The sequence below is a fragment of the Natrix helvetica genome (genome assembly GCF_964273705.1).
Source record: "Natrix helvetica genome assembly, chromosome: 3".
Lineage (NCBI taxonomy): Eukaryota > Metazoa > Chordata > Lepidosauria > Squamata > Natricidae > Natrix > Natrix helvetica.
The window spans coordinates 121,347,943-121,370,133 of record NC_138549.1 but is presented as its reverse complement, the minus strand read 5'-3'; the positions used below and the strand labels follow the sequence as shown (position 1 = coordinate 121,370,133).

Below are 22,191 nucleotides of genomic sequence, written 5' to 3'. Positions count from 1 at the left end.
GAAGTCCAGACATCTTCAAGTTGCCAAGGTTGAGAAACACTGCCCTAAACCTTCGCTACGGAAGGCGTGAAGCCGCCTGTAAAAGCGGCTCTCGTTGCATTTATACAGGCAGGCGCTCCCTTGGCCTGGAACCTTGGCTCCTGGGGAAAGCGCCAGGGAGCGCTGCACCTCCCTCATCCACGCCCAGGCAGGGAAATTTCTTTCAGGCGCGCGCGCAGTTCCTTTCCTCTGCGTCTCTACTGCGCAGGCGCCCTTTGGCTCTCCGTCCTTTTTCCCCTCCTCGCCTTTCGCTGCCGGCCTCCTCTTTTCGTCCCTCTCCGCTTCGGCGGCTCTCCTTCGCCGCCATGGTGCTCGACCTGGACCTCTTCCGCGCCGACAAGGGCGGCGACCCGGAGCTGGTGCGAGAGATGCAGTTGAAGCGCTTCAAGGACCCGGCTCTCGTGGACGCGCTGGTGGCTGCCGACGGGGCCTGGAGGAGATGTGAGTGAGCAGTTGCGGATGTGTTGGCGTGTCTGTGTGTGGTGGTCGAGACCCATTTCTGCGGCGGGGCTTGAAAGAAAGCGAGGGAAAGAGCCACTGTCCGACCCGGGTCGGTCAGCCTTGTTTGGGATCTCGCGTGCCTTTCTTCCTGCGCCTTGTCCGATCTGCTTGAGCGTCCCATTCATACGCGTGTCTGCTCCTCCCTTCCGCCTTGACACGTCTTGACACCCATCTGATTGTGCTCGCGGTAGGAATCTGCTAGCAAAATCAGGGACGCGTCGCCGACTTTCCCGAGGACGGGGACAAATATTATTTGTTAATAGTCATGTCAGTGACAAGATCGTGTTGAAGTGGAGGGACTCACGTGTTCCTGTCCCGCTTGTGATTTTTCCCTCTCCCCGACATCTGCTTATGACCCTTTGATCTTATCCACGTGGGATGCCCTCTTAACCCTTTCGTTGCTTGCAGGTGAAGGCACCCCAATAAGAGAGTATCTCCTTCCTTCCCTTATTGGGGCAGGCATCCCTTAGTTGATACCTTGCAATAGAGCGTGTCCCCCATATTGTTGTAAATGCCTAAGGACTAATCGGAAAACAGATTTAAAGTGACACTTTGTGAACAAAACAGTAATACAGAAAGTTTGGGAAAGGGAGTTCAATTCCTCTTTGGAATTCCCTACTTTCTATGCCAACCTAAGGAAAAACATCCCACAAATACAGTTGCAGACATTTCCCCCCCCCCTGTTTCGTCATGAGAAATGTATAGTGCAGTGAGCCCCCTCCTCTGCAGGGTGGATTTTGCCTTATTTTTCAGCATTGCGGTGCTCTTGAAATTGGCAAATTTTGTCAATTTATTTGTCAGTAGTGTACACAGTTGAAGTACTGGTGCATCTGAGTCTGATGCAATCCTGCTGTGTTTGTCATCACCCTGGAAAATGACTTCTGGATGCTGCAAATACACGTCACAGTTTCATTTTCTTTTTGGCAGTGCTGCTTTATTTTTTAGAGAGAAGGAAAAGACCTGTATTTTGGGGTGTGATGTCCTTTGAAAATCCATCGTTTTATATCTCTAAGCTATCTCAGGATTTTATGAATGCATAATGTAGAAATATTTTCATAAATATTTTTAAAGACAAGTAAAAGGCTCTAATGTAAGATATTCTAAGGAGTAGGACAGAATTAAGTTTGGATCTATTGAATCAATCTAGAATTGGTTTAGAACGTGAAGCCTGGAAAAGCAACTCAATTTTTTTCTTGCCCTTGGCAGCATGAGCCAATAGGCTTTGAAGGAGATAGAAGGCCTATCAATACAGATCAATTAAAATTCCATTGTAATGCAGTAGTAGAATGAAATATTCAGGTTATTCAGGTTCACTTTTCCAAGCCATGCAAAATGCCATTCAATTGAAAATGAACTCCATTCAAAAATGGAAGTCGCTTTTTTCAGTAAGAGTGGACCTCTGTATTTGTAGGTTGGTCCTACTTTTTGGCATAAGGAAACAGCTGCTTTTGGTGGTAGGTAGACTTGGTTAGGCAGCCTTTATATGCTGCCTGACTCTTACAGTATAGTGTGCCTTGTTTGTAGTATCTTCCTGCACAGGCAATGCCACAGCCATCTTGCAGTGTATCCCTTTAGCCATTTCAGATTGATTGAAGCCAGCAAGGCAATCGGCCAAGTGGCCAGTAGAAATATCAGAAAAGTGTGGGAGGGTGAAGCAGATTCCTTGGAGATGTTGGGAGGGGAGAGTTATATGTGCCACATAGCATATCTTGGATCCTTCAATCTAGATACCACCCTCACATAATGGAAGATAGTAGTCCATTTACACTATCAAAATGAGATTTGGCTACCAACCTTTCATAGCTTTTGTCAGTCTTATATCTAAGAATGTGCAAAAGGGATGCAAGTGAGGCAAAGCCCAATGTGGTTTCTTCAGTTATTAGTACAGGTAGTCCTCGACTTACGACTACAATTGATCCCGGTATTTATGTTGCTAAGTGATAAGTTTGTTAAGTGAGTTTTGCTCCATTTTACAACTTTTCTTATCACATTTGTTAAGTGAATCACTGCAGTTGTTAAATTAGTAACACTGTTGTTAAGTGAATCTGGCTTCCCCATTGGCTTGGCTTGTCAGAAGGTCGTGAAAGATGATCACATGATCCTGGGACACTGCAACCGTCATAAATATGAAACAGTTGTCAAACATCCAAATGTAAATCGTGGCTATGGGGTTGCGGCAACCGTCATAAGTTTGAAAAATGTTCACGTCAGTTTTTTTCAGTTGTAACTTTGGTCGTTAAATGAACTGTTGTAAATCAAGGACTATCTTTATTATTTACTTTATGTGCAGAAGGAGTTTTTCACTTCTATCAAAAACTACAATTTTCCAATATTTCTGCAGTACTTTTCTCCGTCTGTTTGAGGAATGTACTTAATTGCCAGGAATAGTAATACAAAAAGTAGATTTAACATTGTATTGGAAAGTTTGTCCTTTAAACATCAGCTTTTTAAAAAATTTTCGATGCATTTCTTCTAGGCAGATTCCGGGCGGACAACCTGAACAAACTGAAAAACTTGTGCAGCAAAACCATAGGAGAAAAAATGAAGGTGCAGTACATTCTATTAAAAGCAAAAATGTCATTATTTCATTGAACAGAATCATAGTAAATTGAAGTTACATGCTCTGGTTTGGTTTACTTTATCCAATCTTTTATACATTATTTATTATGTGATTAAGTTGCTACGCAATGGTAAAGGATGGATTGGGAACCCCCATCAGATGAATGCAGTCTGTGAAGCTTTCCATTTTACCTGTTGGTGACTCTCCTGAATAGATCCCTTTCTCCTTAAGAGGAAGCAATTATCTGGAACAGTTGTTTCTTCTCTCTTGATGCATAGGGAAAGGGCACTGAAAAGAATACTGTTTGTGTGGTGAGAAGACTCTAACTCTGCAGTGATATAATATGCCCTCAGGGTGGAATCTTAGGTAATCCAATAAAGATTCCCTACTATTTGATTAGCAATGTTAAAAACAACATCAGATACATTTAAGCTTAGCAGGTGGTATATGAACTAACAGTGGAGGAAAGTGGCACACTTGAATTGTGATAATGACATACACTAAATATTTGAACATGAACATCCCAAAACAGCTGAGTGGAATTCAGTGTGATTTTCAGAATAGTAAAGACAGTGATTCCCCCTCTCCCCAAATTAAAAAGAGGCCATTGGATGACCTGCTTCATTTTGTCTTGTATGAATGATTTGAGGATCATTTGAAGTGAATTTTACAGAGAAAGATGACTGGGGAAACAATGCTTAGCATTGACAAATTCATAATTAAATTCTTGGAAACACCTTTTTAAAAAGAATTAGTCATTTTCCTTTCTTTATTGAATAATACAGAGATGAAAGCCATAGTGTTTACAACAAATAATGCTAGATAATAATGCTTTCGTTACAGCATTAGGCTTTAGAGTTGTCAAAAGTAAAATAATTTAGTAAGAATGGAGATAAAGTAGTCTGAAAAATTTAAAACAAACCCATCTGTATTTCCTGAGAAATATGAAAACAATGTAGAAAAATGGGAGAGGGGGTAGACTTTCTTTTAAAGTCTTTGGATTTTTCTCTCCTTGAGGTTTTATATATTTGGACAAAAGACATACTGCTTTTTTCTCATCATATGTAATGCATAGTTTATAATTGTTCAACTCACTAATACTTTCTCTTGGTAACTATTTTTTCTGAAAGTCTAAAAATGGTATATAAAGTGTCCTGAAAGCTATTTAATCTTTTCTTTTATGATTTCTTTTCTTTGCTGACCTGTTTTCCTTTTTATTAATATTTCTATTTACAGAAGAAGGAACCTGTGGGTAACAGTGACGAAATACCAGATCATGCACAAAATCTTGACGAACTCACAGTAGACATCTTAACAGTAAGTTCAGTTCTTACTTTGTTATTCACTGACTTTCAATGCATGCATTGTATTTGAGAAAATGGTTTAAATTTGGGAGAGGGATGTTTGTACAACATGATGGATTTCTGTTCTTCATGTGTTCTTGAATTTATTTCCATTATTGTGCTATTTGCTTGTCTTTAAGGTACAGTTCAGGTTTTTTTTAGGGATATTCTTCCAATTCTCTTGCACTGTGAGCTGAACTATTATTTTAGTTCACATATTATGCTAACCTTTGGCTTACTTTTGATTGTGGCTTATACACCAAAATGGTTCTATTCATAAGACATATTAAGTCACGGAAGGTGGAAAATAAAATGAGGAATTTCTTGATGAAGCCTATAATCCTGAACACATCCATGCTACTGCATCTTACTACTGATCTTTTTCATTCTTGGATTAGTAATTTTACCAATTAGCTTTTGTATGGTCACATTATTATTACTATTCAGTCAAAGTATGTCAAAATTAGCCTTTAGTGACATAATACTCATGTAAGTCAAACACCTTTATTGACTTCCTGTTTGGTATGATAAACTTTCAGCTAAAATATGATGAGCATACAGTTACAGTCCTGCCCCGTTAAAATCCTCTTTTTACAAGTCTTTTTAAATCTTCTCTCATTATGACATGCTGACACACCCAGCCTTTCCCTTGTGCTTCAGAGTCTTCAAGTTAGCCATATCAAGAAAATCCGTCTCTTGATTGATGAAGCAATCCTGAAATGTGATGAAGAACGTTTGAAACTGGAAGCAGAGCGCTTTGAAAATCTCAGAGAAATTGGAAATCTTCTTCATCCCTCTGTGCCAATCAGCAATGATGAGGTAGAAGCAATTTTCAGGCCCTGCTTGTAAATGTACATTGTGATTATGGTCAGTATGAAACAATCTTGAGAATCTAATTTCAGGTGTTCTTTTGCACAGCTGTAGTGTGGGCATGATGGATCCCTGGTGAGGAGAATGAGAATTCAATATGGTTTGCATTATAATGCAATTATCCTTCAAAGAAGAAGCCACAAATATAAAAGAACCAACTATGTGCTAAATCACATTCTTGTTTGAAATATAAATGGGAAACAAACTGTGTAGATGGCTAAGATCAACTCCATTTTGTTTATTTAGAGCATTTTACTCTGCTCTTCAGGCAAAAACAAGCACCCAGGGTAGCTCACAGGTCAAGTAAAGGCAAGGCAGTTCTGTCCATTGACGTCACAATCTAAAACTTGTGATCCAGAAAGAATAAGAAAGATGGAATGAAGTTCACACTGGCATCTGTTGTTGGAAGTAATAGAGTTCTTATTAGCAGCCAAAAGAGCTGATAGACTGGTTCCTCTTTCTGTGCTCTGTAGCCCAATAGCAGCTGGTAAGTAAATTTAAAGATGAGCAGAAGATAGTTGAATGGCCAGCAGAACCTGTGTCTAGCAAGACCAGTTTTAATATAATTAACACTGTTGGATCCGTCATTGTTAGAATTTTTAGTAGTTATTGTCAGGTTGTAAGTAATCACTTGGATTGCAAAATAGTACTTTCTACGGGGCAAAATTTGCAATAAGGAATTCCTTTATAAAGAATTCTCCAGTTCAAGGAAATCATTGAATGTAATCTTTGTTTCCAAGACCACCCATTATCTTTTCATATTAGACCGAAATCTGATATCCGTCATCTCTTGGTAGTCCTTAAAGCATTTATCACAATATACATAGGCAGAGAACAGTGTAATGCAGGGCTGTCAAACTCCTGGTCCATAGGCCGGATGCATCATGCCTCTGCTCGGTTTAGCAAAGGGGAAAAACGTCCCAAAACACCACTGTGACAACATGAGTTTGATATGGTATAATGCAAAAAGGCTTGGTATAATGGTATAATGCAAAAGGACTTCTGCATTACATTGTCCTGGCCAAGTTATTAAATTCTAGTGTGTAATTAAATGGAAGTCAAAGTTTTGTTATGACTAAACAAAATGTCCAATAGGTTCTTGTATGGACAAATATGCTTTTTCTTGGTTAGTTCATACACACAAACTGTCCTTTTTTGGAAATTGGTAGGATGTAGATAATAAAGAAGAGAGAGTATGGGGAAACTGCACTGAGAGGAAGAAGTACTCTCACGTGGATCTGGTTGTCATGGTGGATGGCTATGAGGGAGAAAAAGGAGCTGTTGTAGCTGGAAGCCGAGGATACTTCCTTAAGGTAATGATTATCATCTTCATGAAAAGGTGGGGGACCTAATTTTTTCCAGCTTTTGCTAAATATACCTCTCAGAAGCTCTCACCTGGCTGTGACTTTGAGGAGTTACACTTCAGCTACAGTATGGGGGGAGGGGAGTAATAAATATGAACCCCACATGCATTTAAAGTAAACTTGGATGAATGAAGCTTCTGTAAATAGGTCTTTTACTTAATTGTAGAAGACAATCTGAATCTAGCCCCCTCCCCCCCCCGGCCTTTTTAAAGCATGGTGTTAATCTGTTTCTATTTCCTTGTAGGGACCTTTGGTTTTTCTAGAGCAAGCCCTCATTCAGTATGCCCTGCAGACACTGCTTAGCCAGGGATACACCCCAGTTTATACACCCTTCTTCATGAGAAAAGAAGTGATGCAGGAAGTGGCCCAGCTAAGCCAGTTTGATGAAGAGCTCTACAAGGTAAGATCTGAGAAGAATGGTACTATTTCAATAGCACTGGCTGTGAGCTTCTAGAGCAGTGGTTCTCAACCTTCCCAATGCCGTGACCCTTTAATACAGTCCCTCATGTTGTGGTGACCCCCCACCATAAAATTGGTGTCTCGGTTCCTAAGACCATCGAAAATATGTGTTTTCCGATGTTCTTAGGCAACCCCTGTGAAAGGGTCATTCGACCCCCAAAGGGGTCCCGACCCATAGGTTGAGAACCACTGTTCTAGACTATTTTTGTTGCCATCTCAGTGGGTAATTAGACTATCCATGGAGTCATGGGAATGTTCTGGTAAAAATTTCAATAGGGTAATTACCTGCATATTTTATTTCAAACGTTTACCTTTCTGTTGGAAAATACAGAAAGGTAAAAATTCTACTATATATAGAAAATACGTTTAAAGTAACCAAAAAGAGATGGCGCATGTCTAGTTTAGTTTAGTTTAGTTTATTAGACTTCTAGACTGCCCCCTCTCCCCGAAGGGACTCGGGGCGGTGTACAGGTACAAAATTAAAACCATACAATCGATAATAAATATAATTAAAATCGGATTAAACAGATCCCTGTACAAGTTTATAAAAATTAAAAACCTAACCTTAAAAACAAGCCGTAAAATTTAAAAATACAAACTGAGGTAGGAAAGCTTGAATTAGGCCAGGCCGGCTAGCTGAAATAGGTGGGTTTTGAGCTTCTGGCGGAAGGAGCGGAGGTCCGTGGTCGTTCTAATGTCAGGGGGAAGGTCATTCCAGAGGGTCGGGCCCATCACAGAGAAGGCCCTTCCCCTGGGCGTCGCCCGCTGGCACAGCCTAGTGGACGGCACCCGGAGGAGTCCCTCTCTGTGTGAGCGAATCGGCCGAAGGGATGTGTGGGGCAGGATACGATCCCGCAAATAGCTAGGTCCTGTGCCATGGAGCGCTTTGAAGATGATAATCAACACCTTGAAACGCACCCGAAAAGCCACAGGCAGCCAGTGCAGCCCGCGCAAGAGAGGTGTTACGTGGGAGTATCTAACGACTCCCGAAACTGCCCGCCAGTCTTCGGGTGCATCTCAAGGGGAGCCCCATGTAGAGAACGTTGCAGTAGTCTAGCCGGGACGTCACAAGCGCATGGGTGACTGTGCGAAGGGCGTTCCGGTCCAATAGAGGACGCAATTGGCACACCAGGCGAACCTGGTGAAACGCCCCCCTTGCCACGGCTGTCACATGGTCGTCCATTGACAACCGGGCATCTAGGAGGACGCCCAAATTGCGTACCCGATCCACGGGGGCCAAATGTTCGCCCCCAATGGCCAGTGATGGAATCAGCTGGTTGAACCGGGGTGCCGGTAGCCACAGCCACTCAGTCTTGGACGGGTTGAGCTTGAGTCTGTTACTTCCCATCCAGATCCGTACGACTTCCAGACACCGGGACATCACTTCGACGGCATCGTTGGGGTGGTTTGGGGTAGAGATGTACAGCTGGGTGTCATCCGCGTACAGATGGTAATCTACCCCGAACCCACGAATGATCTCGCCCAGCGGCTTCATAAATGCATTGAACAGGAGAGGCGAGAGGACCAACCCTTGTGGCACCCCACAAGTGAGTGGCCTCGAGGTCGACCTCTGCCCCCCTGCCAGTACAAATTGCACTCGGCCAGAGAGGTAGGAGGAGAACCACCGCAAAACGGTGCCCCTCACCCCCAGCCCCTCCAGTCGATGCAATAGGATACCATGGTCGATGGTATCAAAAGCCGCCGAGAGGTCTAATAGGACCAGGATGGAGGAGCAACCCCCATCTCTGGCCCTCCAGAGATCATCCACCAACGCGACCAATGCCGTCTCCGTGCTGTGGCCGGGCCGGAAACCGGACTGGCGCGGGTCCAGATAATCAGTTTCCTCCAAGTGGCGTGGAAACTGTTGTGCCACCACACTCTCTACAACCTTCGCTAGAAAGCAAAGGTTGGAGACGGGACGGTAGTTGGCTATCAAAGCTGGGTCCAGGGAAGGCTTCTTGAGGAGGGGCCTCACCACCGCCTCTTTCAGGACGGCCGGCAAGAACCCCTCGCTCAAAGAAGCGTTGATTAACTCCTGGAGCCAGCCTCGTGTGATCTCCCAGGATGCCAGTACAAGCCAGGAGGGACACGGGTCCAGTGAACATGTGGTGGCTCGCAGTCGCCTACGCAACCTGTCCATATCGTCGGAAGTAACAGAGTCAAACTCCTCCCAGAATGGAACCTCAAGACCCACCTCCAACGTCCCTTCCAGACCACTAGTAGGGACCAACTCGCTTCGAATCTGAGCGATTTTGTCCTGCAGATACTCCCCAAATTCCTCTGCTCTACCCTGCAAAGGGGCTTCCCATGGCCTCTGTTGAAGGAGGGAGCGGGTTACCCCAAGCAGGGCGGTTATCTGCGGACGCAATAAGAGTGGCACAATACTGACGCTTGGCCACTCTTAACGCCACAAGGTAAGTCCGTAAATGGGTTCTCACCTGTGTTCGGTCAGATTCAGAGCGTGACGTTCTCCATCTGCTCTCTAGGCGTCTCTTGCAGCGCTTCATCACCCTCAGCTCCTCGGTAAACCAAGGGGCCTGGGTGGTTCGCTGCCACAAGAGAGGCCGCAAAGGCGCAACCTGGTCCAAGGCCCCGGCGGCCGCAATGTTCCATGCAGCCACTAGGTCCTCCATCCGGGTGCGGGTCAGGGCTACAGGAAATGGCCCAAGCTCCGTCTGGAACCTATCAGGTTCCATCAGGCGCCTGGGGCGGAACCATCTTGGACATTCCGGTTCCGCCTCCCCGCGGTGGGGAGTAGCGGCTGGAAAGTCGAGCTGGAGAAGTGAGTGATCTGACCATGACAGGGGTGTGATGACTAAATCCCCTACTCCCAGATCACTCCTCCACCGGCCAGAGACAAAGATAAGATCCAGTGTGGGTCCTCCCTCATGTGTGGGGCCCTGAATTACTTGGGTCAGGTCCATGGCTGTCATGGAGGCCATGAACTCCCGAGCTACCTTGGATATCTCCCCTACCGATGGCAAGTTAAAGTCCCCCATGACCAACAGTCTGGGGGTCTCAACTGCCATCTGTCTAGATACTAGTAGAATAATACTTTAAATATGTAAATATATTTGTAATGCTTATACTTTAATTAATTTAAACTTACATCCCTGAAGTAGAAAGTTTGTGGATATAAAACAGTATGCTATTGCAGTTGTCTGATTTCCAAACTTCTTCCCAGGTCCTGGGAAAAGGGAGTGAGAAGAGTGATGATAATACCGTTGATGAAAAATATCTAATTGCTACATCTGAGCAGCCAATTGCAGCACTACACAGGGATGAATGGCTGAAGCCGGAAGATTTACCCATCAAATATGCTGGGCTGTCTACTTGCTTCCGCCAGGAAGTGGGCTCTCATGGTCGTGATACCAGAGGCATTTTCAGAGTACATCAGTTTGAAAAGGTAATGTTATCTATTTTGGGGGGGAAGTGTGTGAAAAAAACTATGCAGTTTTTCTTTGCACCTACCTTTACTAGGTAAAATATTGTAAAATTTGAAAGCACAGAATGCACAGATTGTTCTTTATGCATTCAGTGGTGTTTCCAACTCCAACAAGGCAATGTCAAAATTGTGTTTTAAGAACTTCCTTTGAAAAGAAATGTTTGATTGGATACAAGTAAGACAGCTGAATATTTTGTTTTTATATGAGTCATATTAAATTTGAACTAAATTTATATGATGGCATTTCATTACATCATCCTGAAATCATCCAATGATATTACATCTTTATATTCTCTTCTATATAGAATTATTTATCTTTTATAAAAAGGCTTTTCAACATCATCTCCATCATCCTCACTTACAGTTTATATAAAATTTCATATTATCAATCTAGTATATATAAATGCTTTATTATCATTATTGCTCATTTATTTGACTATAGCTATTATTAATCTTATACATAATACTCAAAGTTTAACTACATTTAACTAAATTTTATTGTGACATTTCATTTCATCATCCTGTATCCTTCCAGAAATAGTGCAGTCCAATATCTCTTGCCATTTGTAGAATCTGTATTCTGTTTTCTTGATAAGTCTTATGTGGACTTCTTTTGACAACTTGTTGTTCATTGGATATCTTAAAAGAATTTGAAACCCTCCATCTGTTCTTTTCATCTGCTTGACTTTTGTTATCACTGGTGCTTCTGCCGAAATTACTCTTATTGTCTCTGCCAATTTTTCTCCCCTATCTTCATCTATGTTTTGACATCGGAGATAGAGTTCTAGTTCATCGATCTCTCCTTTCCGTATTCTGCACTTATCATTTTCTTCCACACACGATTTGTTGTCAATGTCAACAATTTTCTTATCACTTTCATATGTCTCTGTAATTTTTTGAAATCTGTCCTCAAATTTCATCGTTGTTTTATAAGTATTCTCAACTCTTCCCTTCGTACTTTCTGTATTTTGATATTTTGTATTTTGATCTATAAATTCAAGCCTCTTTTCAATTCTCTCTATAGTTATTAAGAGTTTTTGAATTTCTAACATAATTTTTTGCAATGTTAGTTCCTTTTCTTCTTCATATAGTGCCATTTTTCCAAGTTATAGACACTGCCATTAAAACATCCAAGGCTTTTGCTAGGTTTCAAACAAATTCAGTGAAGTTTTTCCCACTGACACTTTCAGTAAACCAAGCCGATAGCTTTGTAATATCAGATGTTGCCAAGCCTCTAGCCACTAGATGGCAGTGTTACATCTTTTCCCTCTGTTTTTGGCTCTCTTTTCTAAACTCTGAACTCCGGAAAGGGTTTTTCTCTGGAAAGAGAAAAAAAAATTGTTTAAAGATTACGATCCAGCTGAGCCTTGCGAGGAAATAGGCTTTTAATCCACAAACACAAAAAATGGGAAAAGTATAGAGGAAGAAGGGGAAAAAAAGACCAGTCCTGTTTAAAAGTAAGAGGCATTTGTAAAAAGTCCGTCCATAAAAAACAAACAAAATTAAAGTGAAAAAGATAACACGATAGTTTTAAACCAGGGTAAATTTGCCGCTTGTTTCCTTCTGTCTCAATTTTATTTTAACTCTGAGTCTTTTGGGTTTTCTCTTCTCTAATAATAAAGATTTTTCTCACCATTTCGACACACTGTCTCTCCTGTGCTGCTTCCGTTTCAGGGGCTTGTCCCAACCTTCTGAAGCCATACTGGCTGCTTCTCTTGTAGCCGGCAAAAAGAGCCTTTTCCTGGATCAATCAGAGGGTTTGCGATGCCCCTGAGATCAGCAGGACATGCCCTTCACTATCACCGTTCCTTCAGAATGATTTAGATCCAAAAGGACCGTCTAGCAACAAAGATATCTACAGCAATCCTGGAGCCCCAAGATTGCATGTCGTGTCGTTGTGACGTCAAGTCCCCCCCCCCCCCCCCCGGGCAGCATATTTCTTGTTACAAAAATTGCTGATTTAGATTTGCTTATATATAATGTCATTAAATCTCAGTTCATTAACACTAAGCAGTTTCAGATTCCATAACATTGAAATGAATCAACTTTCTTGAGTTCTCATATTCTTAATACGACACAGCTGTTCTCTCAAAATCTGAGTCTCTTTCTTATATTTTATAGTTTGATTTCTAATTCCCACTCTCCTTTTTTTATTTTAAGATCGAGCAGTTTGTCTATGCATCACCACATGATAATAAATCTTGGGAAATGTTTGATGAGATGATTTCCATTGCTGAAGAGTTCTACCAGTCACTGGGCATCCCTTATCACATTGTGAATATTGTCTCAGGTACTTCTCTCAGAATAATTTCTGGTTGTGGTGGATGATTCCTTAGTACAGGGCTGTCAAACTCCCGGCCCATGGGCCAGATGCATCACATGTTGACCACGTCCATGCCTGGTTTAGCAAAAACCGGGGGGGGGGGGGGGGAAGTCCCGATACGTCACATGATGCCTCCATAATGGCGGGCGTTTGAAACCCCTGCCCTAGTATATATGCACAGTATTTCATAATTAACTTCTAATAAAATTAGAAGGTTTATGACTTCTCAAATATGTACTTGTGTACCAGTATTAATTTCTCAAAGTGATTAAGAAAATCATAGGCCATCCTAACATCTTCGTTTTTAGAGGATCGAGAGATTCTCTCCTAATATTACTTCTCCTAATACTACACTAAATGCTGCCTCTTGGTATTACAGGTTCCTTAAATCATGCTGCCAGTAAGAAACTGGATCTGGAAGCATGGTTCCCAGGTTCTGGCGCTTTCCGTGAGCTTGTTTCTTGTTCAAACTGTACTGATTACCAAGCACGTCGGTTACGGATACGCTATGGCCAAACCAAAAAGATGATGGATAAAGTATGTTGTGTTACCATTCAAGCACTCTTGAAGCATTCTACTGTTGTCAGTAACTTTTTTAGTGTTATAGTCAAAAAGATTCTCTTGGAGCAGCTTACAGATGTTATTCTTTATAGAAAATCTACATTTTTGCCATAGCATGGTGTTTTTTTCATTCAGCATTTGAAGGCAGCTGCTCCAAATATAATAATTTGAAATTGTTGTGGTAGAAATGATCTAGAAAGGCTGAAATAAATTTATAGGTGCATGTCCAATTAGAATATTGGCTACTTGCCACCTATGCCATCTAGCTTACTAAAATAATGGTAAGCCATATAAACCATAGAATTGCTTGCTTGGAAAAATAAAAAAATATTCTAAAGACTATAGAAACAGAGATTTGTAGATTAAAATAAAATTGGATTATCATTGGTTTTTATAAAGTTTAGAATGAATGAACGAACACATACATAGCTTTGGCATTTGTAAATAAAATTATTTGCAGAATGGTCTGCTAAGCCAGATGCACTTAGTAGCAATGTTTTCTCTGTACTAATGTATTTGGTGTTTTAAAGTACTATTTTTTTATATTTTAAATTTGGATTTAATGTGTAAAAATACATTTTAAATTTATTTTAAGCATAGTGGGCAGTTATATAAATCACCGCAACTATTTTTAAGCAAAATCCTGGGGATTTATTTAGTAAATAAATATAGAAAAATATGTTTGCTTTTGGGGAATTGTATGAAACGTGGCGTCTTTTATTTTCATAGGTGGAATTTGTACATATGCTTAATGCCACCATGTGTGCTACAACACGGACTATATGTGCTATTCTGGAGAATTACCAGACAGAAGAAGGAATCATTATACCAGATAAATTAAAGAATTTCATGCCACCAGGTAATAATGTTCGTTTTCCTTTCCTACTTCCTTGAGCCTCTGTAATTTTGCTTTTGTTGTCTGAATGCCGAATGTCCTTGAAGATTAGACTCCCCCTTTGAAACTCATAATTCTGACCTTAAAGTATGGAATTATATTCCATGAAACCTGTGTGCTGATCTTCTGCTAAATTGGTATTACATCTAGTCCTCGATTTACAACAGTTTGTTTAATGCTCGTTCAAAGTTACAATATCACTGAAAAAAGTGACTTATGACCATTTCCCACATTTATGACTGTGGCGGCATCCCCATAGGCATGTGACTTAGTCACAGAAATGTTGTGCCCAATTATGGTCGTAAATTGAGAACGACATGTTTAAAAGTGATCCTTGAGAGTAGTAATCCCAACATGTCTGATGCTGGTAAATTATGGGAAGCTGACTTGAACTGTGTTTCTTTGCTACATTAAACTAAGAAGATCCATTGTTTTTCTAGTTTTCCTGAACCAGAACATGTTAGAAGTTGTACTGTAGTTGTTAGTATTCATTTTGCAGTCAGAGAAATCAGTGACAAAATAGAAGGTGTCCAGGAAACCCTGAGAAGGAAGGCTTCACTTAAGGCAGGGGTGTCCAAACTTGGGAACTTTAAGACTTGTGGACTTCAACTCCCAGAATTCTGGGAATTCTGGAAGTTGAAGTCCACAAGTCTTAAAGTTCTCAAGTTTGGACACCCCTGGCTTAAGGGCTTTCTCCCTTTCAGCTTCTCGTGACACTTGCTTGGAAAGAGAAGGGTGAGCTTGGATGATGCCCCTGACCTTATAATATTCAGCAGATGGTGTTATGTAGTAAAGTAACTACCGTATTTATCGGCGTATAACACGCACTTTCCCCCCCGAAAAATAGGGGGCAAATGATGTATGCGTGTTATACGCCGATATACGCCAGGCGATATACGCCAGGTGCACAGAAAAGGATCACGGAGCGCTTTGCCCCAAAAGCAGCTGCTTTTCTGTGCGCCTGGCGTTTAAAACATCCGGCTATCTATCTAAACGCCAGGCGCACAGAAAAAGGATCGCGGAGCGCTTCGCCCCAACAGCAGCCGTTTAGATAGATAGCCGGATGTTTTAAACGCCAGGCGCACAGAAAAGCAGCTGCTGTTGGGGCGAAGTGCTCCGCGATCCTTTTCTGTGCGCCTGGCATTTAGATAGATAGCCGGATGTTTTAAACGCCAGGCGCACAGAAAAGCAGCTGCTTTTGGGGCGAAGCGCTCCGCGATCCTTTTCTGTGCGCCTGGCGTTTAGATAGATAGCCGGATGTTTTAAACGACAGGCGCACAGAAAAGGATCGCGGAGCGCTTCGCCCCAAAAGCAGCTGCTTTTCTGTGCGCCTGGCGTTTTAAACATCCGGCTATCTATCTAAACACCAGGCGCACAGAAAAGGATCACGGAGCGCTACTCAGCGGGGTGTGGGCGAGAGGAGGAGAGAATGGATGAGCTGTCTCTCCTCTCCCCGGACTCCCGACTAAAAGTTAATAAAAAAAAGGAAGGAGGGAAGGATGGAACTGGAAGGGAGGCAGGGAAGGAGGGAGGGAGAAAGGAAGGATAGGAGGATAGGGAAAGAGGAAAGAAGGCAGGCAGGCAGAAGGGAGGGAGGTGCAAGGAAGGAAGGAAGCATAGATAAGCAGGAGGGAAAGAAGGCAGGCAGGCAGGAGGAAAGAGGAAGGAGGGAACTGGAAGGGAGGCAGGAAGGAAGGGAAGGAGGAAGGGAGGGTGGAAGATAGTAGCAGTGAAAGCAGCAGTGTTCATAGTTGCTTTTACTGTCCTTTTACATTATTTACCTTATAAGTGGTAATAACATTAATAAAAAAAAAGTTCTGAGCTACCCTTATTTTGCTTCAAAGTTCTTTATTTGAAATTTAAATTTTTTTCCTGAAATTTCCCTCTTAAAATGAAGGTGCGTGTTATACGCCTGTGCGTGTTATACGCCGATAAATACGGTACTTGAAATAGTTTTATCTGTAGTGGTTTGGGTTGTGTGAAAGGGGAAATACTAATCTGAAAGATGCTTGGTGATACCCATTTTGGCATCCATCTGTATTTAATGTACTCTTAATTCTCTCTAGGTCTAAAGGAAATGATAAAATTTGTGAAACCTGCACCTATAGATCAAGAACATTCTAAGAAGCAAAAGAAACAGCACGAAGGAGGCAAAAAGAAGTCAGCTGGTGGAGATTGTGCTCTAGAAGGGAAGATGCAAAGCATGGATGTGAACAGCCCCTGACAAAAACTCAGCTAGTCTCACTGAGGGGCAATGTGGAGTTCTTAAAGCCGAGGGGGGCAAGTGTGGGTGTGGGGGTCCCTGGGATTAGTTGCTGCTTTTTGTCTCCTCTTTCCTATGTCAGGAACATGTTACTTTTACTGTCTCAGTTTTTCTCCTCCAATACAGGAAGACGAAGCTTCTCATAGTGATTATATGTGCGTTTCCTTACACTGTGAAAGTGAAAAGCAGTACAAAAGCTGTTGATTTCCCAGCCCCCAACCCATTTTAAATTATGTTAATTATATGTGAGAAAAAAATTCTGTCCGAGCCCAGAATTGCAAATTCAAGTGGAGGAAACAAAGCGCTGTATAATGCTCATTTGCTTAAAAAAAAAAATCTGTATATTGAAATAAAAGGTAGAGGCAAATATCAAAAGGGGAAATAGGCACTTGTGTAATTTTATCATCATGATTTTTGAAATGTCATAGGATTTCCCCTGACTTAGAGGGACTTGATCAATAAAGCAAAGATTTAAGAAATTGGCTTTTTTAAAAGTTAATTATTCTTTCATATTTCTTAGAGCCCTTTTTATTTCTTGCAGTTGCAGGAGTTTACGTGGCCTTTACAGCAGCTTACAAGATTAAGAATTGGCAGTATACTTTTTTATATCATGCATTATATTTCTGTTTATTTAATAAATTTATAGGCCACCCATCTTACATACCGGTACCTAACTCTTGGTGGCTAGTAAAACAGATTTTTTTTAAAAGGCCAGAATTAAAACAACAAAAATAGTAGCTACAACATCTGTCAAGTGTTTGATGTAACTTAATATGCATCTTTAATTGATTATAATTTTTCATAAACATTAACATCATCTAACATTCAAATCAACTATTAATTGGTGTAAATTGCTACGCTTCAGAAGTCCTTAGTTATATAGTGTGATTTGATAGAAAGATTGTTCTCCTCCTGCCATTATTTATATTTATACTTCATAAAAAAGAATTATGTACAACAGTAGATTTTTTTAGTTTAGTTATGCTGCGTATAGAACAAATTAATTACTAAATGGATTATATTGCAATACAGTAAAATTACTTCAGATAGAAAATCTGACCTATGTTTTTTTAACAAAACATTTTGAGAGCTTTTTTTTTTTAAATCCAAACTTGTGGCTTCTTTCATGCTATTACTGAGTTCAGAGGTGGGTCAGCCCGGATCTGTTGAACTGGTAGCAGCTGCGAGAGGCTCTGCCCACCAGTCCGGACGCTTCTGTGGATGTGAGCGCACCCAAACCGGTAGTTAAAAAAATGGCAACCCACCACTGCTTAGGTTGACTTATATTTGATGGTCTGAGGGACAGCTTACTCTTAAAATCTTAAGAGAGGTACAAGAGGGAAGATGTCCAGCACTTGATCTTAATTTTTTAATCTATGAAATTAAAGGAATGGGAACCATATAGAAAACCTATTGTTTATAAAATCACATCACAGAGTTTAAAAATGGGCATGTGTGATTTTAAAAACAAATGAGTTTCCTGTAAAGTTCTGATTCGTTTAACTTCATTTCTTTTGAGAAAGTTTATTTTTCAATAACATTGGAAGGAAGGTAATGCTACAAATGATATTGCAAATTTAATTGGTGACTAAATGCAGAATTTGCCATTAATTTCTCCTGAAAGGGGAAATTTGTAAATATATAAAACAATTTTGTATCAAAAACACTAATTACTTTAAATAAATGTAGTCCATATGACAACATTGCACAGCATTCTAGGAACTTCTTGGTGTACAGACCTCTCAGAATTTCTTTCATCATTTTTGTAAGTGAGATAACAGGTGAGATTCTCAACAAGTGAAACCATAATCTTTCTAACTTTTAAAGAAAGTTATTGAATTTTTTGGGGAAAACCCTATAGATAACAAATAAATCAAAAAGAAAAAAACTGGAAGAAAGCAAAATGAAAAGAAAATGACTTCCGACTTTCTTTAGTATAGACATAGATAAAAATACATCAAATTCTAAAGTTAATAACCTACCTTATTTTTATAATTCCATATAACTTTAGTCATCAAATCCCAAAGTCAGAATTTCATTTCTCTCAGTTCCAAAATTGGTTTCAAGCAGAGATAAAACTAGTCAAAAGTTTCTCTTTAATCAGAATGTAAATTTCACCATCTCCGCCATAGTCTGACATGTTTATCTTCTGTTTCCATCTTCAGTAAATTAGGACATCTTTGCAATAATGTGATCATTTGTATCCATTTCCACATCAGATTCAGTTTTACCATTTTCAAAATCATAATTCTTGTCCAATTTGAATCTCTCCATTAGCTGAGCATAAGAAAATCAATGATGTATACTATATAACCTAATCCCAAATCTGTTGTTTTTAACTTAAGATCTCCTTGAGAGAAATACACTAGCATAAGTTAACCATTTTTATTTAACTATCGTTTATCTTTTTTTTAAAGCATGAAGTCATCAGCAAATGCCTTTAATTTATGTCTCTTAATCTTTATTTCTTTCAGTTTTCAGCTTATATCTCTATTCAATATTTCAAAAATTAAGATAAACAGGAGAGGAGACATCCCTGTCTTGTCCATTTTTGTATCTCACAGGTTTTTGTTAGTTAGATCTTTATTGACAATTCGTGCTTTTTATGACGTGTAAATCAGTCTTACTTAATCTGAGGGGAAAAGGTAGTTAAGAAATATGAAGTATAAATACATTCTCTCCAAAATCCATACAGGTAGTCTTTGACTTAAAACTATAATAGAGCCTGGAATTATGATCATAAGTTGTGGTGATAAGTTGGGCCACCATGTGACTGGTCTCGATTTTACTACATTTTTACAATGGTCGTAAAATGAATCACTACAGCAGGGGTGTCCAAACTTGGCAACTTTAAGACTTGTGGACTTCAACTCCCAGAATTCCCCAGCCAGCTGGCTGGGGAATTCTGGGAGTTGAAGTCAACAAGTCTTAAAGTTGCCAAGTTTGGACACCCCTGCACTACAGTGATTAAGCAAATTGTATGATTGTTAAGCAAGTCCAGCATATCCTAAAGATATTTTTTGGCAGAAAAGAGCAAAAACTGTTGCAAGTTACAATTGTGACCCTGGATACTCCAACCAGTCATAAATGCCACCTGGTTGCCAAGTGCCTAAAATGCTGTTGTGTGATACTAAATGTTTCTGTGTGGCAATTGTAACTTCAAGACCAGGTTGTAAATAGATTTTTTTGAAGCTTGTCCTTTTGAGTTCACTATTATGTTGTGTAAAGTAATACATGAAAACTGTCCTTACATCCCAAATTCTTACACCTGTACCTTCATACAACTATTCGTCTAATTCCCTAAACATTTTCTGAAAAAAATTCTGGTGTAATTCTTTCTGCAGGTTGTTCTAATGATCCCCTCCTCCCTTGTCCTGTTTTGGCCACTTTTCTGGTAATTGTCAGACCTATTTGTCTATTTAATTCTATTCCGATATTTTCAAAAGCACCGTCACAAAAATTTAACCTTTCAAAATTACTGTCCCCTTTATCTCTCAAATTTTCTTATAAGTAATTCTTATTTAAGCTGTTTGTTGAACATTTAAACCTCTTAAAGCCTTTTTCCTCTCCTTTAATGCAGAAAGACAGTTGATTCACCAAGTATATTTCTTTTATCCTTCTGTTCAGAAAATCCCTCTTTAGTTGTGAATTGATTATATCCAATAGTGATTTAAAAAGTGAGGTTTTTGCCAACCTTGTATAGGCATAGGCTGCGTATTGGCTGTGAGTTTGATTGAAATCCCTCCAGCGACTCACTTTACGAGTTGACTGCAAAACTTCAGTTCCTGCAGATTCCTCGCAAGGAGCAGCTATTCGGAGTGCAAATGAGTGATCTCATTTCTCTACTTGTCTGGAGAGAGTGGACTGGTTAGAATTCACCATAATCTCTACCGCAATGCTGTCCCTACACCTTCAGGAACATAGTCCACCATGGAACCTCACTTGGGAGCCAAAAAAAGTTATTTGTGACATTATCTCATGCAGGATTCTCAGCAGGTGGCAGCATCTGACCAATCTTGACTGATCTCAGAAAAGTTAAGCAGGATCAAATCAAAGTTACATTTTATTTATATATCAAATTTGGACACTGCCCATCTCACTCAAGAGTGATGCTGATGGGCAACAATTTGGAAATCCCAGGACTGTGAGCTGGACCAGCAAGTAAGTAAGGGTGCGTGATTCTCTGTCTTTATTGGAAGAAGGCAATACCAAACTTTGAAATTACTTAGACATGTAGTTACTTAGACATGTAGTCATCAGGAGTCGAGCTTAGTCAAGCAATAGAATTTTATTACTGGCAAATGTCCTTGATGGTCTCAATGGCTGATAAACATAGTCAAGCCATTAGCAGAACATTCTTTAAGCATCACATTTTTATTATCTAGAGCAGGGCTATCAAACTTGCGGCCACGGGCCAGATGCGTCACATGCTGGCCACATCTGGCTTAGCGTAGGGGGAAAAAATACCCGATACGTCACATGATGCCGCGAGTTTGACACTCTTGACCTAGAAGTAGAATAAGTAGATCAGTAACTGGCAGCACCTTTTTAGTCATTCAATTGTCTTTTGTGCCCAATAGTTAGCAGCAGTGCTAGGTTCTGAATAATGAGACAAAAAGGGAAAACATCTTGTATTCTCAACAATTATTCTTTCTGGCAGTTGTGATGGGTTGATGAGTAGCATCAACACAATTTAGAAGTAATTGGTGGGAACATCCGGAAATTGCACCTGCCTAGTTAGCAGCTGCTAACTTGTATCTGCTCTGCATCTGGTAACGCCTCACCCTTATTGCTAACCATAAAAAAGCTCCTTCTGTTGCCATTTATGATGATGGCCATGTATTGTTCTCCCCATCATAGCATCGCCTCAATTTTTTTAATGGGTGGATTTTTTTCTTCAGTTTGCTGATTTCTTTTTTTTCTTTTTTTGCTGCTTAAGAGAAGAGAGAAAAGTTGCATTGGATAACATTAGTGCAATATAGCAAGAAAAACTGGGTGGTGCTTTTTTTCTCCCACCCAGAAACTATTTAGGGTTTACAGTATGTAAGTTCTATATATTAGGAAAAATGCCAATATTTTGCTATTATTTTTCAATTTCTGCTTTAGGGAAACTTGTTTTGTCTCATGCTTTTTATTATTAAAAAGAATGGATGAGAGTTTTGGCCATAGGTACTTCAGTTCTGGTCGCCACAATGTAAAAAAGATGTGGAGAATCTAGTAAGAGTGCAGAGAAGAGCAACAAAGATGATTAGGGGACTGGAGACTAAAACATATGAAGAACGGTTGCAGGAACTAGGTATGTTTAGCTTAAGAGAAAGAAGGACTAGGGGAGACATGATAGCAGTGTTCCAATATCTCAGGGGTTGCCACAAAGAAGAGGGAGTCAAGCTATTCTCCAAGGCACCTGAGGACAGAACAAGAAGCAATGAGTGGAAACTAATCAAGGAGAGAAGCAACTTAGAACTGAGGAGAAACTTCCTGACAGTTAGAACAATTAATCAGTGGAACAGCTTGCCTCCAGAAGTTGTGAATGCCCCAACACTGGAAGTCTTTAAGAAGATGCTGGAT

General features: G+C 40.4%; 1 protein-coding gene across 1 annotated transcript; it reads left to right on the top strand.

Annotated features, from left to right (window-relative positions):
* Window positions 1-250: 250 nt before the first annotated feature.
* Window positions 251-17,102, top strand: SARS1 (seryl-tRNA synthetase 1). The gene is made up of 11 exons (XM_081949624.1): window positions 251-480; window positions 3,017-3,087; window positions 4,337-4,417; window positions 5,104-5,262; window positions 6,483-6,626; window positions 6,922-7,077; window positions 10,321-10,542; window positions 12,742-12,871; window positions 13,284-13,441; window positions 14,195-14,324; window positions 16,427-17,102. Exons 1-11 carry the CDS (start codon window positions 345-347, stop codon window positions 16,582-16,584), a joined length of 1,545 nt encoding a protein of 514 aa, XP_081805750.1. The 5' UTR covers window positions 251-344; the 3' UTR covers window positions 16,585-17,102.
* The last annotated feature ends 5,089 nt before the right edge of the window (window positions 17,103-22,191 follow it).

What these genes read in the sequence shown, in the direction of transcription:
- SARS1 (XM_081949624.1), top strand. Translation starts at nt 345, where the DNA reads ATGGTGCTCGACCTGGACCTCTTCCGCGCCGACAAGGGCGGCGACCCG. An exon ending in CCATAGGAGAAAAAATGAAG is followed by an intron (nt 3,088 to 4,336) that starts GTGCAGTACATT and finishes TTCTATTTACAG; the next exon opens with AAGAAGGAACCTGTGGGTAA. An exon ending in TTGATGAAGAGCTCTACAAG is followed by an intron (nt 7,078 to 10,320) that starts GTAAGATCTGAG and finishes ACTTCTTCCCAG; the next exon opens with GTCCTGGGAAAAGGGAGTGA.